The following is a 27,998-nucleotide window of genomic DNA, read 5'->3' as shown; positions in this document are numbered from 1 at the left end:
TTTGTACCTCTAATAGAACCAGAGTTATGAGCCTCCAAATTGAGTGTAAATAAGGCCATGTTAATCCTACGAAGCAAATGTTAACGAAAATTTTACTTAATTAGTAGAGCCCTGTTTTCAAACTTACGAAAACCCCACAACCACAAATGTCCCTGATTTCCTTGAATTTCAGTAAAAATTCGAAATTTCCCATAGTTTTCCCTGAATTTTAGTAAAAAATTCGAAATTTTCCATAGTTTTCCCCGAATTTTAGTAAAAAATTCCAAATTTCCCATAGTTTTCCCTGAACTTTAGTAAAAATTTGGAATTTCCCATAGTTTTCCCGGAGGTTCTTGTCAACTACTTATATCCCCAAGTTTTCCAGGTGTGTATGAACCCTGCTGAAACACGATACACCTGCTATAAAAAGGGTGTCTGTAGTCAATTTGACCGACGTACCGGGTCCAAAAACTATCCAAAAGTATTCGAGTATTTGTGGAGACTGTTGTAATAGATATTAAGCCACCATTTTTGATACTTTTCCAACCATTTTCACGCTTCCCCTAATTATTTCTATTCAAACAGTTTTCACGAACAGAAATTCGTCGATATGGTTACTGCTAGCAATGGAGGGTTGTGTTCTTTTTTTCTTATCTGTTATGGAAACTGTTGGGATAGATGGACACTGGTGCTAAGAGTAGGAAAAAGTTGCCTGGTATATCTGACCCTAACCGGAACCAGTCCAAAATATGCCCCTTAACCAAGATAAGCCCACGATAATGACGGTCCACACTATAGAGGGCCACTACTCTGGTCTTTTCAGTCTTGGAAAGGTTGGATTTCTAAGAAATCCGTATTGTATCTTTATAACAAAAAACCCCTGACTGACTAACTGATAATGAAAATGATAAACAATTAATTATTTATCGATTCTTCTACTAATTATCAGACCAATCTGCATAGTGAACCATATGGGAAATAGCTAAGAATGATTTTAAAATTAAAATAACTTTTTCTTAAATTTCATAAATAATTTGAAACTTGCACCTCCGACCAATCGCGTAGCACCCTGATTTTAACGTTAAGGAAAATTTATTACGTCACATCACGCGCAATTTTTATCAAATCTCGCGCTTAATTTTATTCGACATGGAGCACGTCACGTGCTACGGGAATATGGTACAATCATGGATAAAGAATGCGCGTAAGGAAATTTGTTTTCACTCTACAGGATCGGCAACTCCCTATCTCAAACGACAGCTTATTCTGTATATACTCTGTTACAACATCGGTTGTCAGCACGCGCAAAGCTAGGTCTCGATCTAACCTAGCTTTGCGCGTGCTGACAAGAGACAAAAAACTTCAGGATATTTTAAACGATTTTAAATCCTGAAGATCCTGAAGTTTTTTGTCTCTTGTCAGCACGCGCAAGGCTAGATCACATAGAGAGCTAGCTTTGCGCTTGCTGACAACCAATGTTGTAACAGAGTGTATACAGAATAAGCTGTCGTTCGAGATAGGGAGTTGCCGATCCTGTAGAATGAAAACAAATTTCCGCACGCGCATTCTTTATCCATGGTACAATCTTAAAAGATAACTATGCAATATTTCCAACACGCACAGTACAGCGCACAGGGCAAAATTTCCATTAAATCCCTAATTTTAATGAAAACCAACGTGCATGCTCAACTATACTACAAATTCTAGCCTAAAATAAATGAAGACCCTTCACCCTCGGAGAGTTATTTTCCATTGTGTGTTACTATAATTTACTATTTTCGCAAACAAGGCTTAGCGAAAGAAGCATAGACACACGTACAAACGTATATAACAAGAAATAAAAAAGGGTTAAAATAAAACGTATTATTCACTTCCGTCAAACTTTTAACACTTCCGTTAGACCTAGCGATTCTTAGGGCCTTGTATAAGCAAGTTGGGGGGTGGGGGTTTTGAGGTTTGGAAAAGGCTTTTAGAAAAGGAGAGATAAAAATGGAGCTAACTTTCCCTAAGGGGTGCTGCGGGTGACAATGCTTTTTAAGCAACGTTACTAAAAGCCCATTAAAAGAGGATCGTTTTGTTGCGGCTATTTCCTGTCCCAAACGAACCAGCTCGCTCGAGTCGTTAGCGGGAGACTCGAAACAAAAGATACCTTCTCCTTCTCAACCCCTCCCCCCTCCCCCTACTCTCCTCTCCGAATCAAGTCCCAAAACGCGCTGTTCACTCTCGAGAAAATTTAAGGGCATATATATATATATATATATAGCTTTGGTCTCGGCCCTAGCTCCATCGAAATACATAAAACAGAGGTTATGTCATACCGGACCCCTGGACATAGGCAAGCCTTTCTCATTGACCATGGACATTGGATTGGAAAGTGTGTTAAAAGATATACCCCAAATTATAATAACATAAGTTCATTGTTTCAATTTTAAGCCCGTAAATTGAATAGGAGCGGACAGATGTTTAATGAATAATTAACAAATACGATATTCATTAATTGAAGTAATCAATTTTGATAAAATTAAAATGAGGTCAATTACTTGAGTACACTAGAACGACTGGATCATGTTAAATTTTGGCAATTTATAGGTGGAATTGATCTATAGCATAAGTTTATAAGGTATGTTCACCATAAGTTTGTGACTGGTTACAAACTGGAGCCTGTCACGAAGTGAATGAGGTAGGCCATAGATTCGAGGTAAAGCGAAGACACCTGGTTTTTGCGCTGTCAAAGGCTTAGTAAGTTGAGACTAAATAGGACCTAGATGGAATGGAAGTCCTGCAAAATTAACCACCGAGTGTAGGACTTCAATTCTCGCTTGTCGTTCTCGAACTAGTTATCTCGAGCTGTAAGTATATAGCATTAAGAATCGTATAGGAAGTGTCATACTTATGGAAGGAATATATCTTATAAACTTATACTATCCATTAAAGGGAGAATGAAATGATAAGACAACCATTTTCTTCATCTCTTTACACTAAATAAAACCTCATCAAAATCATTAACAAAATTTCAAAGGAAAGGTCAGTGGGAGTTCACGATATGCGGAGGGGCGCTAGGCGACTCGCGCTGCCTCTAGCGGTGCTTTTTGGCGCCAGTAAAATAACCCAACCAAGAAGGCGATCTCCCCGGTCCCTGTGGTATTTACTTATCTTCCGCAATTAATTGGAACGTTCTATTGTTTTTCTGATTTATCAGTCCATTTAATTCTATGTTTAACACAGCTGACTTGGTCAAAGAGAAGAGAGAATCAGTATAGGCAGCCGTGATCCATGCGTGGTGAAAACGGGGATAAATCTACGATACACCGCGGCGCCAGAACGCAGCTTTCTCGCGCATAGTTGACGTAGGGGATGACAGAGATAAGGCGAGGAGGTCAATCCCCCCATGCGCAAAGGGTGTGCGTCCTAAAACTAAACGTACCGAAAATTGTTTTTACTACCCCCCTATTTTCCCATTTTTCAGCGGATTTTATAAAGCGCGTTTCTATCTCTCTCTCTCTCTCTCTCTCTCTCTCTCTCTCTCTCTCTCTCTCTCTCTCTCTCTCGCTCTCTCTCTCTCTCTCTCGCTCTCTATCTCCTCTTTGACTTCGTGAGGTTTAAATTCCACAAGAAGACCCGAGATAACTTAAAAATAATTAACTTCTAACACATACTCTGAGAAGCCACTGTATAGCTGTGGCTGTAGTGGCGGGCCCTTCTCCATTGGCGCATCGACGAGTGGGAGAAAAGAGATAGCTTGGCCTATTTTTCCTCTCTGGTCTCCTCGTTCATTAACGGTTCGCGAAACAAAAGAAGATGAACCATCCTCCCCTTGACCCACCCCCACCTCCCCCCTTGATGGGGTAAAAATATCGAGGGAGATACGCTAGCTCGAAAAATAATTTATGGTTTGTGTTCCAGCCTTCCACAGCTATATCAGTTTGCCCCCCGCTAGATGTAATATCGATTTAACATCATTCAGGAATTGAAACAAAACTTTTTTTGGGGTGACCGGGGGGGGGTGTCCGAAAAGGCGAACGGTACCTCCTCCAATCATTTCATCTGTAGGCGTAGATTGAGTTCCTAGCTTGTTTGTTAATTGAATTAAATTTCTGACTGTTGATATTAATTTTAGTAAATTACTATACTTTCAAAGAAAATTTACGGTTCAAACTTAAGCACCCAATATAAACTTTCAAATACGGTTCAAATTTAATAAATCGTTGCCTACGGAATAAGAATTCTTATTCCGTAGGCAACGAATAAATGTTATGAAAATATTTGATTAAGCGCCTGGTGGGTAGCTACTCCCTGAACCTTAATGTAAAGCAGGAACAGCCTTTCTACAGGGGCTCGTAGGATTAGCATTATAATCAATCTCCTAAATGTTGGCTTCTCCTATATACAGGATTCATACAACTTTTACAAAACCGATTTCCCTGAGTTTTCCAGATTTTTTCCCATATATTTCCATGAGTTTTCCAGGGTTTTTCCAATTTATTTCCCTGAGTTATATAAGTTTTTTCCCCATTGTTTTCCCTGAGTTTTCCAGGAGTTTCCCAAATATTTTCCTGAGTTTTCCAGGATTTTTTCCCATATTTTTCCCCGAGTTTTCCAGGATTTTTTCCCATATATTTCCATGAGTTTTCCATGTTTTTCCCTTATATTTCCCCGAGTTTTCTATGTCTTTTCCCCATATATTACCCTGAGTTTTCCAGGTTTTTTCCATTGTTTTCCCTGAGTTTTCCAGGATTTTTCCCATATTTGGAGTAATAACAACGGGAGTTGTTTTTTAAAGTTGAAGCAACCCCTATAGAGCAAGAGCAGGCTTGCTCAAACCTCACAAATTTCCCTGATTTCTCCGAATTTTACTAAAAATTTAAAAAATAAATCCCTGAGTTTTCCTTGTGTTTTTGTCAACTATTTATTTTCCTGAGTTTTCCAGTTTTCCAGGTTTGTATGAACCCTGCATTTCCAGGTACAAGGCCACCAAATACCAGGAGGAGGAAAATTTTATCTTAAATATACTCAAAAGGTTCCCAAACTTTGTCTTAATTCCCCCTTGGTGCCATGATGGAGGTCTAAAAACAGGGTTCGTACGAAATTTTTACATTGAAAATCCCTGACTTTTCCAAGTTATCCCTGACCAAATTTTGGAAATATCCCTGACTATTTTAAGTTGTTTATCAGAGCCCACTTCATCACACAAGGCCCATATTTAGCATGGCTCGAAGCATAGCTTAATATACCAAACGAAATCCCAGACATATCCCTGACTTTTTAGGAAAAAGTTTCAAATCCCCGACTTATCCCTGACTTTTCCCCCTATTTTCCATATCCCTGGACTTATCCAGGTTATCCAGGTTCCGTACGAACCCTGTAAAAGGAATTTTTTAAAACTATAGTATTTCGAAGTATGTTTTATTTTTTTGACACTAATTATTAACTATCATTATAGTTAGAGAAGAACTTTATCTATCACACCATGAAAGCCTTCCCAACCCAAGTATACCAACTCAACCCAAAATATTCAACCTCAATTTGACCTTATCGATTAAATCTAAAAGTAACAAACCTCCCATCAAAAGAAAAAACGACATTACTATCATCATTTCTATATTATTGCCCTCGATTGGGGATCATCTTGAAATATAAAAAAGAGTACATTCTAGATTTATTCTAGAGGAGGGAAAATTTTCACAAATAGATTTGAAAAAGCCGTTACAGCGGGGGATGTCTATAGGGCCCAATTCCTTCAAGGGGAAGGAAGAGATTGCTATCGACCATTTCCTTTTCTTTTTCAATTCACTTCCGGTTAGGTTAGGTTAAAAGTAAAGAGAAAAATCTCTAAAAATAATATAACATAATGGTATTGCACCCCAAAATTCTTCTTATTCAAGTTATAATTCGCCCGTTTACTGTCAGTCTCATGATTTATAAATTAAGCTAGATATGTCTGTATTCGTAGTAACGAAACTGTGACTTGATAGTACTGATATAAACACACCCGGCTCAAAAAAAGAGTAACTATAATGAAGATTAAGTTAATGATAAAGCTATTACATCTTTTGTAAAAACGATTTCCCTGAGTTTTCCAGGTTTTTTTCCCATGCATTTCCCTTAGTTTTCCAGTCTTTTATATATTCGTATATATACGTGATATGTCAATGTGCTCCGAAGTAGACCATAATTTTGGAGGCTAATAATTCTGGCAGGGAGCTCACTCTTAAATTTAAATTCCTTATAGGAAAAATAGGAATTTTTTCCGGAATTATAGGATTTTATAGGAGAAAAAAATGTGTTTTTATAGGAAAATATAGGACTAAAAATGCTCTAATATAATACAATTTCGGGCTTAAACTATGTAGAAAAATCCCAAAAAATAAAAAATAACAAATTAGATTTTACTTTGAAAACTCAGAAGAACTTAATTAAAATATAACATAATATAATATATAAAAAATCCTAAGCGAGCTCCACAATTTCGGGGTCTATTCAAATGTGATCTCGATAAAAAAAGCTAAATTTTGATAAATTTGATGCTAAACTATACGAAAACTTCGACTAAGTCAAAAATAGAGGATATTATAGGACCTTTCATGAAATTATAGGATAATAAAGGACAGGTTCAAAAATATAGGAATTTATAGGAATTATAGGACCGGTGGGCTCCCTGCTCTGGTTATATTAGAGATATGGAGTTTTTCCTGAATTTTACAAAAAATTCTAAATTTCCCTAAGTTTTATTAAAAATTCTAAATTTCCCTAAGTTTTACTCAAAATTCTAAATTTCCCCGAGTTTTCCCTGAATTTTAGTAAAAATTCTAAATTTCCCCGAGTTTTCCCTGAATTTTAGTAAAAATTCTAAATTTCCCTGAGTCTTCCCTGAATTTCACTAAAATTCTAAATTTCCCTGAGTCTTCCCTGAATTTCACTAAAATTCTAAATTTCCCTGAGTTTTTTGTCACCCATTTATCTCCCTGAGTTTTCCAGGTTTGTATGAACCCTGGTTAATTGCAATCGGTAATCATTACTCTAATTACCTTTAAATCGACTCTATTTTAAAAATAATTCGTGGAAAATTCCGTATTACAGGAAGCCTTGTTATTTTTACGAAATTGTTAAACCTTTTTTTTTGGTTTTTTGTTTAAAAACAAGTTAGTAATACAACTTGTGGATAACAATTATCCTTGCTATAAACTTAACGTGATTTACGTTTTATGTATAATTAACCAAGTGTCCAACCCCTCTATATACATGTTTCCAGTACGCTTATCTTTAATGAAGAATTATTGAATTATATTAAAAGGAAAAGGAACTTTTAGAAATATAGAATACCAAGAATTGATTAAATATTTCCAAGAATATTTTTCTATAAAAACAAGAAAACAAAAAGAAGGAAACACTATATCAATAAACCTTACAAGGAACTACGTAATATCACGTCAGGTGACGTCACCCACGACCCACAGACGCAGCTAGAAAGAAGGGGTCTACAAGCGATAACGAAAAATCCAAGATGATATTTGTTGCGTAGTATTAGTGGGAGAATAACCGATATTCATGACAGTAGAAATTTAAGAAGAGAGCTCAGGAAAATATAGAAGAGTTATTCGAATTTAATCGCGCGAGGAAAAGACACCCCACCGATTCGGACTATTCATTACGAAACAAAAGGAATGAACTAAATGTTCTCCTTTTATAATTGAAATTTCAAAATTATCTTTTCCAAAGTTTATATTCGTTTAAAATTTGAGAAGGCTTTACGTAGATCTCTGTGCAGATTTACTGGCGAAATTGTGCTAGGCCTAAATTTCCACGTTCAATATATTGGAAAATAACAGCGTTTTGCCTACAAGTTGTTCGCATCTAATCTTCATTTCCCACCCTTTAGCTTATCTTAATTCCGAAGCAGGTTTTAGTTAGCCAATTTTGATAGATTCAGAATGGTCAAAAACTGGACAATAAAGGCCCGTTCAGACGACACTCTTTTTCTCGCTACGCTCGCTGTGCTGAGCTCATCAGATTTTCTGGCTTCACCAGCCTCTAGAAAATGCACTGTTCACACGACCAAAATTTTCTCATTCTTGATCTCGGGAAAGCGAGAAAAAAAGTTGAAAAAATTCAACTTTTTTCTCTCTTTGCTCGGCACAGCCAATAGAGTGCTTCCGAAATGACGTCATTCTTTGTTGTGTAGGCTGCTTCTATGTGGAAATGTGTTTTCTTCGGTTTCGCTGGTTCGAATCCCTTGAAATTTTAATGAGATATATATCGAAGGGTTATAAATTATCGTGCAAAGTTTTAAAACGATTAGTTGTTTTCCAAAAAATTCATTAAAGTTTTATTTATGCATAATTAAAACCTTTTTTTAAGAAAAGAACTATTCGTTTTAAAACTTTGCACGATAATTTATAACCCTTCGATATATATCTCATTAAAATTTCAAGGGATTCGAACCAGCGAAACCGAAGAAAACACCTTTCCACATAGAAGCAGACTACACAACAAAGAATGACGTCATTTCGGAAGCATTCTATTGGCTGTGCCGAGCAAAGAGAGAAAAAAAGTTGAATTTTTTCAACTTTTTTTCTCGCTTTGCCGAGATCAAGAATGAGAAAATTTTGGTCGTGTGAACAGTGCATTTTCTAGAGGCTGGTGAAGCCAGAAAATCTGATGAGCTCAGCACAGCGAGCGTAGCGAGAAAAAGAGTGTCGTCTGAACGGGCCTTAACAGTAGACACTGATTTAAATAGAGATGAAACTTACATGGTAGATGATCTCGAAGATGATAATCCATAATTGACAGCAACCGTAAAAAGTTCACAGCCCGTGAAGATGATGCTACGGCGAAAAAAACGGTTAGAGTTCAAAACTGGCGGGAAACCAAATCACTGACGTCTTTTGTACAGAAGAAGCTAAGCAAGTGTGCTAATGCGTCTAAAAAAATAGTCCTAAACACGTTGATTAATCGTTAATGTAATTTATAAGTTAATTAGTATGTAACATAACTGGTTTTAAATAAATATTATTAATATTAGTACTGTTCTTTGAATATAGTTAAATTTAATTCTTATATTAAATTTACTAAGTTTAGATAGATGTCGTTAAATGAGGTCTCCAAAAATCAATATTGGGCTGATGGATCATGGACCGACGAATAACAATATTGTTAGTCCATGGATGGATATTAAACTGGGGGATTTCTCAATTAATTATCCCTCTTTCTCATATATTTCTCAAACTGTGTATTAGGCCCAGAGCTAATTTACTTTTGGGGGACTTTTGAGTTAAGACCATAGACATATACACTAGGTTAAAACCAATTAAAGTATACTTACATTGTAGATGATTTAATGAGACATCTAAGGTTCAAAGTTGAACTGATAAGGAAATTAACACTTAATTTTGATTTAGTTTAAAAATTAGGAGAGATATTGAATCCGAAATTTGGATTTAGCTCTAAAAATTGGGAGAGATGAGGAGCAAGTAATGGTGATACTACTGTCAAACGGTTAAAGTTCAAAAACTGCCGCTAAACCAAATCACTACCGTCTTTTGCACTGACGAATGTTAGAAAGTGTATTAATGCGCGTAAAAAAAGAGTTCCGTTATAATGACAAATTTATTATGTAATTTTATGACAAAATTGGTATGTAATGCAGGCTTAATTTATTTTATATGAATATAAATCATTAAGAAACTAAATTTAGTGTTTTTAGGTTTTCCTTTTGTATAAATAGATGACGCTAGATAAAGCCTCAAAAGTCAATATATATTGGCGCGATATTTAAACTAGGGAAAATTAGGTATGCTTTTAAAATATTCATACTATGCTTTTAATGAAAGATACCTTAAATGTAAATCAGTATAACGACCCTAGAAACTATTAATATCTTTCCCTTTAAGCTCTTTCTAATTGTACAGTTTTTATCTCTAAAATAAGTTTGAGATGTCCTTGACGGGGTATAAGTAATTATATTTCCGTCAAGCAGGCGGTAATCTACAGAATTACAATATAAAACATGTAGGCTTATTTCCCCAATTATTTTTATTCTACGAACAAAAGCGGCATGAACGTGTTAAAGTTAATATTAATGGTTTGGTGTTCAGTTTCGCCGAGTTAATTTGGTTTCTGGCAAGAGGCAATTTTCCTTCAAATCGCTCGGAGCCAGTTAAAGAAGCATTTTATTGGAGGGAACTCGATTTTCTCCGCTTAATGAGCCAAAGGCGTGCGTCGAATTCGTGATTAAACTAAATGCTAAGCGCTGTTAGGTTAGTATAGAACCCACTCGACAGAGTAAAAGCTTCTGAATTATTTAAACTCGCGAGAAAATATTTCCCCCCTTTCATTTTGATGCCAAATAGATTAGGGCTAAGCACTTAGGAACCTTACACTTATTTTAGCCTCTAAGATTAGGTAGTTCTTCCGTTCAAAAGTGTTATTGTAATTTTCGGTATTAGGTTTTAATTTCAAGATAAGATTTAGCATTTTTTATCAGCGATGTAAAATTAGAACCACCTCTTCAAAATAATCAAATTGCGCTTTAATATAAGACGCAGTTTCTGCTATGAAATGAAAACGTGGCCTTCTTGTCAGTGTGTAGAGAACTGACACTCGTATTACCTTCCCATAGTGCTTAATACGGCCAAAGGCAGGGAGATGTCGCTTTCCTATTTTTGAAAATTATGACGTGTTTGTGCTTATATAAGACGAAGAAGTATCGACGAAAATGCTTTTCATTTAATATTTAATTGAAAGAGTGACATTATCTGACACGATAAGTTTAAAAACGCGCATTAGCAACTTAAATTCAAGAAAAACAAACGCGAAAATAGGGTTTGCGCGTAAATTATCAATATTTATCGCGTCCCCGGGTTTCTGGGTTTGTAATATTCGTGCATAATTTAGGAACGACCCCTGTTGAAATCGACAACAACGGCCAACTATGATAGGAATTCTGACCTAACGACAGATTGTGTTTTCCTCTCGGAAAAATTGCACGAGGGAAAGCTAAGGATGCCGTTAGTCCAATTTGGATAGAGTATGCGACGAAAACTGCGTTAGTTATGGCGAACCCGAGAAAGTTCAGCGAAAAAATAGCTTTACATAATCAAAAGCAAGCCGAAGAAACGGCAGCTTTTGAACAAATAATGAGGGAAGTTATGGGAGCGACGAGAGTAAGTATTAATTCTAATTATCTCTCGCGAATTTAATAGAAATAATTGTGGGAAAATCCCCCTGTCGAATAAGGCCAAGGCTTAGTGGCCTCCCCCTTTGGTTGGCTTTAAAGTATGAGAAAAAGCGCAAAATTGTAAGCCTTTGTTGCAAAGTGTACTGACTGTAGTCGATAAAACAACAAGGTTAGCCTGTATTATTATTGTTAGTGAAGCGAGAGAAAAATTCTCGGAATGCCCGTACCCTTGACAGTAAATCAAAAAGACGCGACAAAATTGGCAGAAGCGCGTTTTGCTTATACCGTTCTTGTAACTATCATTTTTTAAAGGTGAATTAAAAGGGGGAAAACAATAGGTATACATAGAGACCTGTAGCTTTCCAGGGCAGGAGTAATAATACATGTATTGGTTAGTTTCATATATCTCCAAGGCTACCAGATTGTTCTTGTTATATTATATACAGTAGTTTTAACATCTTGTCGTTTCAACAATACCATTACCAATGTGTTAGGATTGTCTAATTTACCTCCTTTCACTCAAAAAATCCTTTTACATTAAAGTCTTATTATTTAGTCATTGGTTTACATTGAAGATTGTCAACCTTCTATTAAAAAGGCTTTGAAATATACCCTGTAAGCCACGAGTATTAAGTGTATAGGTTTAGTTGGCTCTCATAATGTACATGATCATGACCCATATATGTTAGATTGAATGACATGTTAAAAATATAATTTAGTTTTTTTTTATAAAGGTGTTGTTTTGATTTTGTTTATGTCACACATCTTTTTCATAATTAATTCCCACATTTTATTCTAATTTCCTTTTGCATTTACATTTTTCCACCTACTTCAACAAAACAAAATACATATGAAACAGTTTTATTTTTAGTTTAGTTACATAAACCTTGAGAATAGTGTTACACCAATTTTTTTTGAAATATATAGGTAAAAGTAGTACTTGTGAAGCTAATACCAAGAAGTGATATCTAGTTTACTAGGGAGAAGGTATAAGATGCCTAAGTATTCGCGCGCCATAGTCCCAGTCCCCCTTTCAAAATACAAGGGGGGACGAAAAAGGAGGCCGGGCTATTTCGCCTCTCCTCAGTGGGAAAATATGACTGTAATTTTAGTCATTCGCGTCGAGCTGACGTGAGTTTTCAAGAACCAATGAGATGCGGGTTGTAATTTAGAGGCGGGGATTAACTCCGGACCTACGTTTGGACTCGAGATAAAGCTGGAAATTTGGCGCGAATTTATACCTTCTCCATATTAAACTAGATATCGCTTCTTGCTAATACTAAGTAAACCCTTCCATTAAAAGCTAAGCTTATCTACGCAGAAATTACGCGCATTTTTATTTGACAACGATAATACATAGCTTGAGCGTGAGATTCAATCAACTTTGAACCAAAAATTGGTCTTTTGAAACTTTATAGGTAACTGTACAGTCTGGTATGACGGCTGACAATTACGATGAAATGATGAGTAGAAATTGGAATAGTGAACATAATGAAGGAATTCAAAACAATACTGTATTATACATTACGCAAAATTATAATTCTTATTTCGAACACATCCATATTGACACTCTTTTATCGCAACAATATATCTAGAGATCATACCAGAATAATCATTTACACATAGCCCAGTCTTTGGGTGCTTATAGAGGAGGCTCATTGCCCAACGTAAACCAAATGAGTAATAGCAGTATTGATCTTCAGGTTGGCAGGCTCTTAATTTTAATTATATGGGTCTGGCACGATCAATTAAACCTTCGTATATAATAAAATACGCGGCTTTTTATCATTGTCTCAGATTTCCTAATAATTTTGTTTATTTAACTGAAATCTTGCTTTTTCTTGTAACTTGAGCTCTATTCTTAATCCTTTGAATCAAGTTTAAATTTTTTTTCTCAAGGTTAGCCAAAATTTTTAGTGTTTTCATAGATTAAAATTAGTGCTAGGTCAGGGTTCATACAAACCTGGAAAAATCATGGAAATATTTGACAAAAACTTCAGGGAAATTTGCGTCAAACAGGGGCCGAGTAAATAAGCAAAATGTTCGTGAACATTCCCTCCATTGGATTTGGAGGCTCGTAACTCCGGTTATATTAGAGATACGGGGATGTCCTTTGATTATGTAATAGTCCTATTTGCCCCCCCCCCTCCTTCGTTAACATTTGCTTCATAGGATACTCCATGTACGGGAAAAACCTCAGGGAAGTATCGAATTTTTAGTAAAATCAGGGAAATTTGCGTCAAACAGGGGCCGAGTAATACCCTCCATAGGATTAACATTACACTAAACTTTGGAGGCTCATAACTCTGGTTATATTAGAGATACGGGGATGTCCTTTGATTATGTAATAGTCATATTTGCCCCCCTCCTCCTTCGTTAACATTTGCTCCATAGGATATTCCATATACCGGGAAAACCTGGAAAACTCAAGGAAGTATATGGGGAAAGACCTGGAAATCTAAGGGAAATTTTGTTTTCCAAAAGTTGTATGAACCCTGTAGGTTTGAAACTCTCAATAACTTACGGTAGTTAATGCTATGTCGGCACAAATGATTTGAATCAATTTGAGACTGTCCTTTAAAGAAAGAAATTTTAAGTTTATTTTAAAAATTTAATACAATTCCGTGTCAGACCCATTCAAATTCGTAATTTGTTAAGAAACATTGATGTCAGTAAGATTATGCTAAATATAGAGTGCTCTTACCAATCTGGAAGATATGAAACAAGGCCGTGATCACTCTTCCGATCGCGGTAATCACCGGGAACGAGGTAGACACATAATTCCTCATAGAAATCGACAATTTATGCTTGAAAAAAGAGGAGTATCCTTTTTATTCGTTAAGAAAAGTGTATAAATCTTACAAATCTGCTTGAGCCATGAACTTCTATTTCTTTAACTATGAATTACTCAGATTGATGTCTCGCCTTATGGTTCAACTTCATACCTTTCACCACCTCCTGATACAAATTGGAGGCGGTAAGCCTATGCTTTTAATTTTTTACCTTTCCCTCTGCTGGTTGGGGCTAAGTGTGAATTATAAATGATGAAAAATAGTTGTAAATGGTCCGTCCATTTTGTGTTATAATTGTCCCATTTCTGATAAATAAACGAAACAAAAAAAAAATCCCTTCAACGATGGATATAAACACTGCAAAAACCAACCTTTAGAACCAATTCGGATTCGGCTCTACATCAAAGCGCCATGGCTCCTCAGGAGAATTTCAATAGTGCCAACACTTCCCCTACGCAAAGAAGGGGTACTGTCCACGAAATGGATAGTGGAACGTTCATATTGGACACTGGTCAAATGAGAGACTACAGCTGGGACCCAAAAGATACCCATTTAATGGCCAATTTCCAGACTAGACCCAAATCGTGCGAAGTTCCCGGCATAAAGTGAGAACCCCTCAAATAAAAAAATACCACTACTGGACGTCTTGAATCCTTGTACTAACCATTAATGCAACCCAACACTGACCTAACACTAGTTTTTCTTAGAGGAATGTGACTTAATTTTTCTTGTTTACCGTGACGTGTAAAGTCTTGTTTATTCTTCATTCTTTTTACTAGTTTGTTTTTTCAATGTAACTTTTATTGTGCGAAAAATACTGTATTGCATGCGAGTATGTTTAATGTTTCACTTGTCTTATACTTTTTCCTTTAACAAACTTAATCTTCCTTGAAGTGATAAAATGGAACAAACGTATATTACTATATTTAAGTAATTCAATTCTTTGTTATTATTAAAAAAATCTAGCATATTTCCAACTCAAGAAGATCCTAGCATCGTTCACTCTCTATCTTTGTCTAATAACACCGGTTCTTTACCGGACTTAACCAATCTGCACTTTCCACCGCCCTTGTCGACGCCATTGGATATTGAAGACCAGTCAGGGGGAGCTCCAGGCTCTCCGTATAGTCAGGCTACACCGCCTCATTCTAGCCCTTCAAATCTATCACCATCAATGGTCTCTCAACAGTCTCATATTATTGGTCAGCATTTGTGTCAATCCTTGTTACAATCCAGTTACATTTGAAAGATGTTACTGTTGTAACGTCTTTATTATTCAATTGTTCCACGCAGGTTCTTCTATGGTAGGCGGTGGTACTCTAATTCATTCTTCTCAAAGTGGCGGCGGTGGCGGAGGAGGAGGGGGTGGAGTCCGGGGTGGCTCAATCAGTCCCGGACCCTCTCTGTCCAGTTCGAACAGCGTGAACAACATCAGCGGAGTAAATCAGCTCAATCATTCCAGCGTACATTCTCCGGCTTCTAGAAGGCGGCAACATCAATTGTCAAACTTGGTAATCGGAAGTGGAGGGGGAGGAAGCTCTCCCAATAATGGAGGACCGGTAATGGCAAGCGTTAGCGGCAATCATAGCCATCACAATCATCATTTCCCCCACCACCATCAGCTGCCCCCTCAATGTATGCAAAGAGTCAGGCAGGACCCTCCGCCCCCACGGATTACGGTGGAGGTACGAATCAGACCAGTGATGGCTCAGATTGGTTTTACTTTTTTTTTTTGTTTGTTTTAATTTAAGTTTTAACTTATTTAACTTCATTTATATTCTCTTAAAGTAATAGTTTTCGCTTTCTAAATAGTTAAGATACGCTTAACTACCTTCTTGAATTTTCTGGCTTTTAAATTTTTTAAACTAAACGGGTGGTTTTTGGGACTTCGTCATAACTTCTTAATTTTGATTTTTAATTCCTTTCAATGCATGCTTTTAAGAATTTTTATATACTTTCATTAATATTTTTAAACGTTTAAACGTTTTTCATGGTTTTTAATTAATAGTACTAATTCTTTTACGTGTTTTAAACATTACTGGGCGAATTTTCTAATATTTCTTAATTACTTTTTTATCTTCCTCCTGAGCCATCTTTGGTTCACACTTCCACAGGCTTCCGCGCTGCTCTCTCTCTCTATCTATCTATCTGTCTTAAATCTTAAAAAAAAAAATCTCTACGCTGTTCTCTATTTCTCAATCTATCTCTATTTTTCATACTTGTATCTTTCACTGGACACCTTTATTAGCACTACTTAATCGCACGACCAAAATTAATAGTTAACTTAATCAATTTCAAAACAACGTTATTGTTGTTGTTATTTGCTTAATTGTGAACGCTGCGTCTTTGAAACCTTTTAGGGATTAGCCATTGATACGAACGCTCTTTCGTTGGACGCTTACTCTCCTCAGCAAGTGTATGGACTATATCAACAGCAACCGCAATCACCTACTCATCAGAATATTCAACAAAACTACGGACCCTCATCTCCGTCATTGCCTCAGGTTGTAAATAACTCTCTCTTCGATGTTTATTTAGAAGTCCATCATTACTTTCATAAATGGTTGTCGTTTTGTCGAGAAAATTCTCGTAATTAGACTTAGATCTTTGAGCTAAGGTCTAAAAGCGGACGTTGGTCAGTCAGTTGTACATTATTGGGGAAGTGGTGATGGAGTTTTCGGTGTTCAAAGTCAACTACGTAGGGACACTAAGCTAACCTTATTTCGGGACACTATTAATATGTTTCAGATGAAAGTAGTTTCATATAGAAGCGCCTCTCCTTCGGAGACGTCTTGCAGCGCTCCTACTTCACCCGCTTCTCACACACATTCACCGGCAAGTTCCCCTGGTCTTGGGCCTGCCACCTCTCTTAGTAAAAGTCCTTTTACGGATACGACTTGTTTCATACACCAACAGCAGGCCAATCTGTTGCAAAATCAGTTGGAACAGTTCCGAATGGTTGCAGAATCACCGCCCCTTCAACAGCAACAACAACAACAACAACAAAACCATCATCATCAACAACAACAACAACAAAATCAACAACGTCACCAACAGTCACAACAGTTACAACAACAACAACATATTCAAAATCAACATTCGCAACAGCAAAATCGGCTCCAACAACAGCAGCAGCAGCAGCAGCAGCAACAACAGCACCAACAGCAACAGCAACAGCACCATCAGCAAGATCATGATCAGTTCTTATTGGTAAGTGTTACTTGGGAAAATGGGCACTAAAGATCATATTTCTTTTCTTGAAATTAACAAAAGCTTGAATAGGATTCGTTAACTATGCAATTAATTCTTTTAAAATTTAAGATATTTAATTCAGTCTTACGTTGTTTTAAATTATTTAGATGCACGATTCAAACCCAGTATGTACAACAAGTAGTCCGACAACTCCTCCCAGTCCCGGGGTGTATTTAGCCGGGTTGGGTGGGGGAGGTTGCGGACCTCCCGTTAATGATTTGACCATGAGACATAGTGGTCAAAGGCTGGTCAACAATCACAATGGTATTTGCGGTTCGCTTGGCTGCGGCGGTGACGACTCTGTTGGACTTTTAGACAATGATTCCGTGTATTATTGTGTCTCGACCAGCGACATTATGATACCGCAGTCGCCCACTTATTACTCCAAATCCCCTAACGTGATCTCATCATCAAGCCACCAGACAACGCCTCAAACTCCCCAAACTCCAACAAGCATACCTGATATTATTTTAACAGGTAAGTTTTATATATAAGCTTATACGCGAGTAAAATGTGGTGTAAAGTGCACAAACTGCGGTTGACGCGTCCTTAAGCTTTAAAGCTTGATAGCAATTGTACACGCTGGAAATTGTTTGTGAAAGAGCTGTTGCAATGTAATCACGTCTGCAGTAGTGTAAAAATGGGTGAAATAGTCTGAAGTTCACATGGTTCAAAGGAATAAAAGTTGGTGTAAACTTCGCAACCATGGTAATAACGGTGGTTGAAACGTCCTTGCGCTTTTAAAGGGATGTACAATCCGTTATGTATGGGCGGGGCCTATATCAAACTTATCTTCCATCAAATATAGCTCTACTGAGCATGCGTGAAGTTCGTAGGATTATCAGTGCATTGGGAATGGGCATCTACCGTAGAAACAGACGTTCAAGCAGACGACAGCCTAATCACTACTCCAGGAAATAGTAACACTACTACTAAAAATATAGATCTTGAGTCTTATAGACACGCCCATACATAACGGATTGTACATCCCTTTAAGCTTGATATGGCAGTATGAGCAATTGTACACGCCGGCAATTGTTGGTGAAAGAGTTGCTGCATAGCAATTTAAATCTGCAGTAGTGCAAAAATGGGGGAAATGTTCACATGGTTCATTGGTTCAAAGATGTTGTTGGGAGTCCACATGAATAAAGAACTATTCTTTCACTTCTTTAAAGTCAAAAGGACATGATATATTTTTGTTGGTGTGCTTTTCCTCTGCCTTTCATTGTGTTGCCGATCCTTTCTGTGTTATCCATCCATTCATCCATCCCGGTTGTTCCTGACGGAAGAGTTTTATGTTCAATTTACTAAGAGAAGAAAATCTTTTGTGGTTTTGAATTATTTTTAGCACCGGACCAACTTTTAAGGCAGGATTTTGCCAAAGATCTTGGATCGGCAATGGCGAGCATGTCTGGTTCGTTTGATTCCGATATATTTTCAAATGACGAGGTGTTAAGGCCCATGGGGATGATGGACCCCATTGATTTTGAGGGTTTGCATATGTTATCCGAAAATGAAACACTTTCGGCCATCGCTGACTCTGTTGGAGACGACTCGTTCCACTTAGATCGCTCATAGTACTAAAGGTCTACGTGAGTTTTTTTGTTTTTTTTTAATTTGGTAAATAGGAAAACAAAAAAGAACTCGCTCTTAAAAACTGTATAAAAAAACAAACACAACCTTGGGAGCATTCTAAGAGGAATACAAGAGAAAAAAATGCCTGTTTGTGCTATTTTTAAATATTAACTTTTTCAAATACGTTTGATCCCCCCCCCATTTTTCAAAGTTTATTGTCAAATATATCGTCATAAAAAAATGTATAATTCCCTTTTTAAAGTGGTTAATGTTCATCATCTTTAAAACAAAAGAAATCATCGCAACCCCCATACCATAATTACCCCCTCGTTACCAACAAACCAACCAACCTTTTTGCGCGCCTTTTTCATATTTCCCATGCTCCCCCCCCCTTTCCCCCCCTACTTCATCTTGCCATTTATTAAAACTATAAAATAAAATAATGTATAATATGACTCTTGTACGATGGTTTAAGACTTCATTGACAACAGACTGGAATCCCTGTGAATTGTATAAATATATTATACGAAAAAAAAACAAAAACCTCAGCCTGCCTTATTCGAAGCTATTCTGATATATCTTTTTTTTTTAGTTTTTTCTTTTCAAGTCTTCGACCCAATCTATAATAATTAATAATTAATAATTATACCCCGTTTTAAAGAAATTATAAAATATTTGTCGTCTATAAAGGGGAGAAGAGAATGAAATGAAAATAAAATCGTCTTAATGTACAATTTAATCTGACTGACGTTACTAAGGTTTTTAATTTTTGTTGTAAATTTGAATGTATAATGTACATATCTCTACGTACGGCTTTGTAGGTAAGGGAGGTGTTCATCGCGTTAGGATTAATTAACGGTAAAATGTTCTAGAATCTAGAAATCAAGCGGGGATAGTTTTTAACCGTACCGAAAGTTTAAGGGGAAAATTGTTTATTTAACAATCGATGCTTTTAAATTTAATACAAACGTAGCTGTATTTAATTAACCCTTAAATTTTATAATTGTTCATCATCGTATAAAGTTTATATTTCCAGAAAAAGAATCTTTTATCACTTTATTTGCACAAAGCACTTATGTCAAAAATAATAGACAATATTGTCAATACAATAATTGTGATCATTTGTTTACTTTTTTCGCTCCTACCGACGCCGCGTTTCTTCCGATTTCTTGAACGAGGGTTTATTATACTTCAAAGTCTAATAAACAATTGAATCGCTACAACCCCCACCCCCCGTCCCGCCCCCTTTTCTCCCGATACAGTTGGTCGACGTTTAAACGTGTTAATTAAATTGATTTAATTAATGACAATTTAATAAAGAAACAACCAAAACAGTGTCGTATGTACAGTGAAATCTTCAAAGAATTATATATATAAATATTATTACATAAAAACAAACATTAAAGAGAAAAAGAAATCTTATTTGAAGCAGGCTCTTCAAAAGTCCACATTTTTTCATTGTACAAATTCTACATTGTGAAGTCTCATAACCTATATATATATTATATATATGCTAATTATATTTTACCTCTTTTTTCTCTATATCTTCTATCTTTATCTCTCTCTCTCTCTCTCGTTTTTGTACTTACAAAAAAAAACATGTTTTGTCAGACTTAACCAGACGTATATAAGCAGCGTGTGTGTCGTTTTGCCGCAGTCATGACTCGTGAAAATCATGAAATATACATTACATACCCCACATCCACATTTTCCGTAAATTATCTCTCTCTAACTCTCTCGCGCTGATAGTAATATCTCTAAATTTTTCACTAATATGTTAACGGCGCCCATATCCATATTTTCCCGCCCATAGCCACCTCCATATTTTCCCCTAGATGGCGCGAGTACCCTAGGTAACAGGAGATCGATATACGATATAGAGGTTAGGCGAGCTTAACCGAGAGAGGGGTAACACACACTTTTTCCCGAGACGTTGGTACGAGAGGTAGGAAACGGCGACGATACAATGTAACGACTATTATTCTATTTTACTTAAACCATTAAACTATTTAATTAACTTCAATGAGCCTCATTATTCAACCCGAAAACAACGTTAACAATTCAGAAGTGGGATTGACCCATAAAATACGCGAAAACTACGAACTTTAATGGCCCTAACGCCGCGCGAGGCTTTTTTTCGCTAAGCCTAACCCGTACCCCACGCGAGATCGAGAACGGCACCGGCCCTAACACGCACGAGGCTTGCTCCGCTAAGCCTAACGAACTCGTTGCCGATACTAGCCATGTATAGACAATCGGTTGAGAAAACAACGGAAGTTTTCCTATGAACCAACAACGACGCCGATGATAACCTCCGTGAAAGGAAACAAATATAACGAAGATTCAACACGACGAAGTAGACGACTGAAAGGCGAAAATCCAGAATTACCCATAAGCCGGGAAACTAACAAAGGAAAGTCACAGAAGCCCCAACGTTTTCGGGAAGCTAATCTGCAGACTGACGATACCTTAGACGAAGTGACCAACGAAATCGGTAACACCCTGGACGACGTAGATAAAGCCGCGATTCAGCAAAACGACGAGAATCTATATCATTCCAACGATACGGAGGAAAAGGGAAACAAAGTCTGCGATAACGACTCTGACTCATCCTACGACAGCGTAACAGAAAACCATCCAGATAATTTCAACGAACGAAATTTTCTAAACGTAACTTGGGACTTTTCCAACGAAAACGACGACCAGCGATCATTCCACGATAATCAAGACATCGCAAGCGAAATCAACAGCCAAGACGAACCTTTGGCGAAAATACACGAAGACGAATCGCGAGGAACCACGTTTTTGCATCCTCACGAGACACGAGATAACAGCATGCCGCGAGCTGAGGGTGAGCAGGTTGCTCCTATGGGGTTCATTTCCATAAACGACTTCTCAGATTCCGTACAGAGAGCAGTTGAGGCGGCGGTACAACGATCAATTTCTGCCATGTCGGAAGCGCACCTCGCCCAACAAACGCAACTTATGAACGCTCATCAGTTACAACTAGAAGCTCTTCAAGCCAATAATCCTCAACACGTGCCTGCGGCAAATCCAGTACAACACCACCATTACAACGATGGGAGCAAATTAATCCCCGACTTCGATCCAGTCAAATCTCCGCATCAAACCGTCGATTCCTGGATCAATAAAGTCGACGACACGGGTAACGCGTACAACTGGAATGAAACGATGAAGATAAACCATGCAATACCGAAATTGCAAGGGACGGCCAAGGTATGGTATGAAGGCTTGGCCACAGTAAACCATACCTGGGACGAATGGAAGCACTTGCTAAGGGAATGGTTTCCCGTCGTGAAAGGCAATCAGTCTCTTCACCGCGAAATGGAGAGAAGAATGAAACAGCCCCACGAAACCATCGAAGCCTACTACCACGATAAAGTAGCCAAGGCTAGACTAAGCGGGCTACAAGAAGACGACATGATAGATTATATCATCACGGGCCTTAACGACGACCGTCTGATCACATCCCTCAGCAATCGAGATTACAACACGCCACAAGAACTGCTGAAATGCATTAAGACGATGGAAGAAAGGTTAACCCTTGCTCAAGAAAATAAGGACAGAAGTAAGTCCGAACGATTTGACAAGGATAAAAGGGATTTCAGACCCCGTAACTTCCAACAATCGAGCCTGAACCCGAAGCCAACGCACGGCTACGCAAACGAGAAGGAACTCGAACGAATGAAATTCAGGAGGAAGCCAGACCGAAACGACAAAGGCGAGCTTCTATGCTTCAATTGTAGAGAATATGGACATGTCTCCAGAGAATGTCCGAAGCCCCAGCGTAAACAACGTTGCGAGAAATGCAACAAAACTGGCCACGAATCAAAGGACTGTCGCAGAACCGAGACGAAAACAATCGGTCACGTAGACTATAAGACTAACGATGATGCTAACGAAAAGTACTTCCAAGATGCTATCCTTAACGGACACGAAGTAAGATCATATTTAGATCTTGGCAGCAAATGCGTTGCCCTAAGAGCCAGCGATGCCCACAGACTTGGCATAGATCACAACCCGCCGGAAGGTGGAGCGGTGATTGAAGGTTACGGCTCAGGAGTCACGAAGATTCTTGGCGTTTTCACGGCAACCCTAGAACTTGATCAAGCAACGGCTGAAGTAGAAGTCCACGTAGTCCCTGACGAAGCTCAGCAAATTCCCCTCTTGGTCGGGCAACCCTTTTCGGAACAGTCACACATCGTAATCGTCCGTCGCCAGAACACGGTTCGCATCTTTGAAGAAAATAAACCAGTCGAGGAAGAAGATGACTGCCTAAGGCAACTGCAAATACCAGACCTCCCAAAACCGCGTTTGAAGCTTTGGGCCAAAGAGGCAACAGTCATACCTCCAAAATACGTAGGGTTTATTGACGTCCACGTCGGAGAGCGGAAAGAACCGGAAGCCGACCTTTTCGTCGAAATGCACAGGCGCGAAACGCCCGGTTACGAGCATTGCATCCCCAGAAGCATCACCCGAATAAACGCCCTAGGACAATCAGCGATACCTATAATGAATCTGTCGGATAAGGAATTAACCTTTCAAAGAGGACAGAAGATTGTCCAGGCAGAGATTTGCATGGCAGAGGAAGGAAACTCGCCCCTGAGAGTCATGCGGACGGAAAAACGAACATTAACGCCAATCGTAGAACAAGAACTAACCATTGGACCCAGCGTTACGAACGAAGAGAAGAAACTACTAATCGAACTCATCAACGAATACCGAGACATTTTCTCTGACGGGATGGCTAATTTAGGACGAACGGATCGGGCAACGATGAAAATCGAGCTGGAGAACACGAAGCCAGTCACTTTTCGCCCATATCGCCTCTCCCATTCGGAAAGAGAAAAGGTAGCCGAGCAAATGAAGGAACTCATTCAGATGGGAATCATCACGGAATCAGAGTCCCCTTACGCTAGCCCAATTTTAATCGTTAAAAAGAAAAATGGGGACGAACGTCTATGTATAGATTACCGGGCTCTGAACCGAATCACCAAGCGCGACGCTTACCCGCTTCCACGAATAGAAGATCAAATGGAGCGCTTGCAAGGAAACAAATTCTTCTCAAGTTTAGACTTAGCGTCAGGATACTACCAGATCCCTCTAGACCCTTCATCAAAGGAGAAAACTGCATTTGTGACACCAGATGGCCACTACCAATTCGAGGTAATGCCATTCGGCCTCACTAACGGTCCCGCAGTATTTCAGCGGATGATCAATACGATTTTGGGACAACTACGATACACGATAGCGATGGCCTATATGGATGACGTCCTGGTACCAGCGAGCACGGTGCCAGAAAGCCTTAGTCATTTGCGCCAAGTATTCGACGTACTCCGAAAAGCAAAACTGACGCTCAATCGAAAGAAATGCCACTTTTTAATGGACAAGATCGATTATCTTGGTTCGGAAGTCAGCTGCGATGGGGTGAAACCCGGACTGACCAAAATCGTATGCGTTCAGAAGTTCCCAACGCCAAGAAACGTCCACGAAGTACGACGGTTTCTGGGATTAGCTGGATATTTTCGGAAGTTTATCAAAAACTTCGCTCGAATCGCCGGACCCTTGAATCAATTATTAAGGAAGGACGCCACGTGGGTCTGGGATACGGAACAGAAAGGAGCATTCGACACGTTAAAATCACGACTGATTGAAAGACCAATTTTGGCACTTTACGACCCCAAGGCGGAAACGGAACTGCATACTGACGCGAGCCAATTGGGACTGGGAGCAGTCCTAATGCAGAAGGGGCAAGACGGAAGAACGCACCCTGTCTATTATGCAAGCCGCGGGACTACCCCAGACGAAGCCAGATATCACTCCTACGAGCTGGAGACCCTCGCAATCTGTTGGGCGATAGAGAAGTTTCGAGTGTACTTGTTGGGAAGACACTTCACGATTATAACAGATTGCAACGCCGTTAGGAACACATTTGCCAAGAAAAATATCGTCCCACGAATAGGACGATGGTGTTTGAAACTTGAAGACTTTCATTACGATATCATTCACCGCCCTGGTACGTCCATGATGCACGTCGACGCACTTAGCCGCGCCCCATTTGGCGAACCCGAAGAAGTCGATATAGTCAGCGGACTTCAAATTTGCCACATGTCACTCACGGTTGAAGACTGGTTAGTAACAGCCCAGAAACAAGATCCGAAAATACAGGAAATTATTCGTCAGGTCACGAAGAAAACTAACCTAACGAAAAACGAAATTCAGACCCAAAAGGACTTCACGATGAAGGACGGGCGACTCTACCGACTCGCATACCACGACGATACTGCAACATTGCGCTGGGTGGTACCAGACAAGGCCCGTTGGCAAATAGTGAAACGAAATCACGACGACATCGGTCACTTTGGCCTTGACAAGACGTATGCGAAACTACAAGAAAGATTTTGGTTTCCACGAATGAAACGATACGTCCGACGGTATATCACGTCCTGTCTGGAGTGCCTTTACCACAAGACTCCAGGAGGCAAGAAACCAGGCCTTCTACACCCAATCGACAAAATAGGGAAGCCCATGGACACATTACATGTTGACCATTTAGGCCCATTTGTAACCAGCACAAAAGGGAACGCGTATCTCATCGTCATCGTCGACGCTTTTACGAAATTCACCATCCTGCGTCCGGTACGAAATACGGGCGCCGGACCAACACGAAAGGTATTGGACGACGTCATCGGAATTTTTGGAGCTCCCAGACGAATAATAACAGACCAAGGCACCTGTTACACGAGCAGAATATTCGAGACCTTCTGCAGGGAGACCAATATCGTCCACGTCAAAAACGCAACAGCCACTCCCCGGGGAAATGGCCAAGTCGAACGATATAACAGGACCATAACGCCAGCCATAGCGAGTTCATGCACTCGTGCTGACGAGAAGGATTGGGACGCCCATCTCACGCAAATCCAGTGGGGCGTCAACAATACGATGCATAGAGCTACGAAATGTACCCCATTCTCCGTCCTCTTCAACTTCCCGTCACGACACCCAAGGGGACACGCACTGATCGACGCACTAGATCAGCCAGTTGATGAAACGCTCCAACGGAAGAGGGAACAAGCCCTAGATCACATCAAGGTAGACCAAGCACGACAACGCCAACGGTACAATGCTAAAAGAGCCAAGGCTCCCACGTATGAAGTAGGCGACATGGTAGTGGTTGAAAGAGATCCGGCAGCAACGGGACAACCACACAAAACTAACGCGAAATATAAGGGACCCTACGTCATCGCACAGAAACTCCCTTACGATAGGTTCGTTATCGAGGACCTCCCGGAGATCCAACGTAGCCAGCGGTTCTACCGTAACACCGCACCAGCAGATAAACTTAAACGATGGATTATCTTTGATGGCCATGACGATTTGGCTTCGTCCTCTGATGAAGACGAAACCGACGATATTCCGAACGGTAACGCGATGGCAGCTGGAAGCGACGAGTCCGACAGAGACGATACCACGGCCCCAGAGGAAGATGTTAGCGACGACCCGCCAAAACATAATCTCCCGAAGCCAATGGAACCCTCCTCCTCAGCCACGGATTCCACGGAAGCAGACGATATCACCGAACCCCAGAACCGTACCAGTTCCCGACGTCGACAGATGCCTGCCCACTTAAAGGACTATGAACTATCGTAAAATGATTTGCAAAACGCTCTAAAGTACAAATTTTTTTAAGGTTCCTAAAACCACGTTTGTTAGTACAATTTTTAAGGTTCCTACAACCACGTTTGTTAGTACCATTTTTAAGGTTCCTAAAACCACGTTTGTTAGTACAATTTTTAAGGTTCCTAAAACCACGTTTGTTAGTACCATTTTTAAGGTTCCTAAAACCACGTTTGTTAGTACAATTTTTCAAGGTTCCTAAAACCCATGTTTCAGTATTATCCGCGTTTATGTTATATGTTTTCTTTTGTTTATGGATATTACTACCGATTTCTCGTAACAACGTTCCCGCTACGTTAGTCAGGAGCCTAATTTTTCAGGATAGCCGAATGTTAACGGCGCCCATATCCATATTTTCCCGCCCATAGCCACCTCCATATTTTCCCCTAGATGGCGCGAGTACCCTAGGTAACAGGAGATCGATATACGATATAGAGGTTAGGCGAGCTTAACCGAGAGAGGGGTAACACACACTTTTTCCCGAGACGTTGGTACGAGAGGTAGGAAACGGCGACGATACAATGTAACGACTATTATTCTATTTTACTTAAACCATTAAACTATTTAATTAACTTCAATGAGCCTCATTATTCAACCCGAAAACAACGTTAACAAATATATTTCAAATTTCACACTGAATTTTTAATTAGCTTAGAAAATTATTAATTTCAAGCCCCGACCGACATCAGACAATTTCATTTTAGCTTGTGTCATTCTTTCTTACGTCATGTGTCTCGTACATATAACTATGGTGCTTCACAAAATTGTTCAATGCCTGTTATATTATACTATACTTCTACGATACATTTTTCTAACCCACCAAAAACGAATTTAACAAAATAAATAAATAAATTAATTAATTAATTGAAGCCCTGTTTTTTGAAGTTTTAAAATCCTCCTCGATAGTAGGCCTATATCTTAAAAAAAATTCCCCAAAGACGCTGACTGATAATTCCCTAAAGACTTTTAAAATATTCTTATGGAAAAACTTCGTAACGTAAAAGCAAACCTATTTGATACTGAAACAACTAAGTCATTCAAATCTATCGTATCTAATAAAGAGAAAGACAAACATTTCAAGACGTTAGCGGACAATGTTTAGCATTTGTACAATGCCTATGCTATTTTTATTTTAAAATTTCTTCCACCTATAGTAAGTAGCGAGAAAGGTCCCAAAGTTCAATCGATATTTTGTTTGACCAGTGGTCATTTAATGAAAGAAAAAAATAGGCAATTAAAAGGATACCTAGATTGATTGATTGATTGATTAGTTTAATGATTTATAAAAATCCCCCCAATTTAGATCGATCGTAGATCGATCGATTCTTGTCAAAATTACTAATTGTCGTTACATGAGAGGGTCAGATTACGATGCTTGGGGTCAAATTTGAACCTTGGGGAAGCTATGGAGAATAGGAATGTTTTTATCGACTAAATATTATGGGGTTAAAAATCTCATAGTTCCAATTAAGAGTAATTACTAATTATCAGAACGCTGGCTGGCACAAAACCCTTTGTTCAATGTTAAT

General features: G+C 38.7%; 3 protein-coding genes across 6 annotated transcripts in view; 2 read left to right on the top strand and 1 right to left on the bottom strand.

The window, feature by feature from the left end:
• Positions 1 to 9,212, bottom strand: part of LOC149651659 (transcriptional regulator Erg-like) — a 69,813-nt gene extending 60,601 nt beyond the window's left edge. The window contains exon 1 of the mRNA XM_089848690.1: positions 8,727 to 9,212. The gene's annotated coding sequence lies outside the window, so the exon portion shown is untranslated. The remainder of the gene's footprint in view (positions 1 to 8,726) is intronic.
• A 1,639-nt stretch (positions 9,213 to 10,851) lies between these two features.
• On the top strand, positions 10,852 to 19,711 carry LOC149651658 (uncharacterized). Of its 2 annotated transcripts, XM_089848655.1 has the most exons (13): positions 10,852 to 11,138; positions 12,571 to 12,666; positions 12,748 to 12,855; positions 13,846 to 13,974; positions 14,065 to 14,129; positions 14,322 to 14,549; positions 14,911 to 15,146; positions 15,238 to 15,629; positions 16,305 to 16,448; positions 16,693 to 16,779; positions 16,861 to 17,154; positions 17,304 to 17,673; positions 18,545 to 19,711. In XM_089848655.1, exons 1-13 carry the CDS (start codon positions 11,028 to 11,030, stop codon positions 18,772 to 18,774), a joined length of 2,490 nt encoding a protein of 829 aa, XP_089704781.1. In that variant the 5' UTR covers positions 10,852 to 11,027; the 3' UTR covers positions 18,775 to 19,711. The 2 variants fall into 2 exon arrangements, with proteins under 2 accessions (XP_089704781.1, XP_089704780.1); XM_089848654.1 differs by having other exon boundaries at positions 10,853 to 11,138; positions 16,693 to 17,154.
• Positions 19,712 to 20,553: 842 nt separating this feature from the next.
• LOC149651657 (uncharacterized) lies at positions 20,554 to 27,047 on the top strand. 3 transcript variants are annotated; one of them, XR_016371297.1, is made up of 2 exons: positions 20,554 to 26,518; positions 26,591 to 27,047. XR_016371297.1 is itself a non-coding variant. In XM_089848653.1 (2 exons), the coding sequence occupies exon 1, from the start codon at positions 21,076 to 21,078 to the stop codon at positions 26,440 to 26,442; it is 5,367 nt and encodes a 1,788-aa protein (XP_089704779.1). In that variant the 5' UTR covers positions 20,554 to 21,075; the 3' UTR covers positions 26,443 to 26,482; positions 26,627 to 27,047. The 3 variants fall into 3 exon arrangements, 2 of the variants coding, with proteins under 2 accessions (XP_089704779.1, XP_089704778.1); XM_089848653.1 differs by having other exon boundaries at positions 20,554 to 26,482; positions 26,627 to 27,047; XM_089848652.1 differs by having other exon boundaries at positions 20,554 to 26,482.
• Positions 27,048 to 27,998: the final 951 nt, after the last annotated feature.

Source organism: Phalangium opilio, unplaced genomic scaffold (genome assembly GCF_054372755.1).
Source record: "Phalangium opilio isolate 3A_F unplaced genomic scaffold, DU_Popi_V2 ptg000082l_1, whole genome shotgun sequence".
NCBI classification, from domain to species: Eukaryota; Metazoa; Arthropoda; class Arachnida; order Opiliones; family Phalangiidae; genus Phalangium; species Phalangium opilio.
The sequence above is the reverse complement of the archived record's forward strand: the minus strand, read 5'-3'. Positions and strand labels throughout refer to the sequence as shown.

What these genes read in the sequence shown, in the direction of transcription:
- LOC149651658 (XM_089848654.1), top strand. Translation starts at nt 11,028, where the DNA reads ATGGCGAACCCGAGAAAGTTCAGCGAAAAAATAGCTTTACATAATCAA. An exon ending in ATAGCAGTATTGATCTTCAG is followed by an intron (nt 12,856 to 13,845) that starts GTTGGCAGGCTC and finishes TGCTAAATATAG; the next exon opens with AGTGCTCTTACCAATCTGGA. An exon ending in ATCATGATCAGTTCTTATTG is followed by an intron (nt 17,155 to 17,303) that starts GTAAGTGTTACT and finishes TAAATTATTTAG; the next exon opens with ATGCACGATTCAAACCCAGT.
- LOC149651657 (XM_089848653.1), top strand. Translation starts at nt 21,076, where the DNA reads ATGATAACCTCCGTGAAAGGAAACAAATATAACGAAGATTCAACACGA.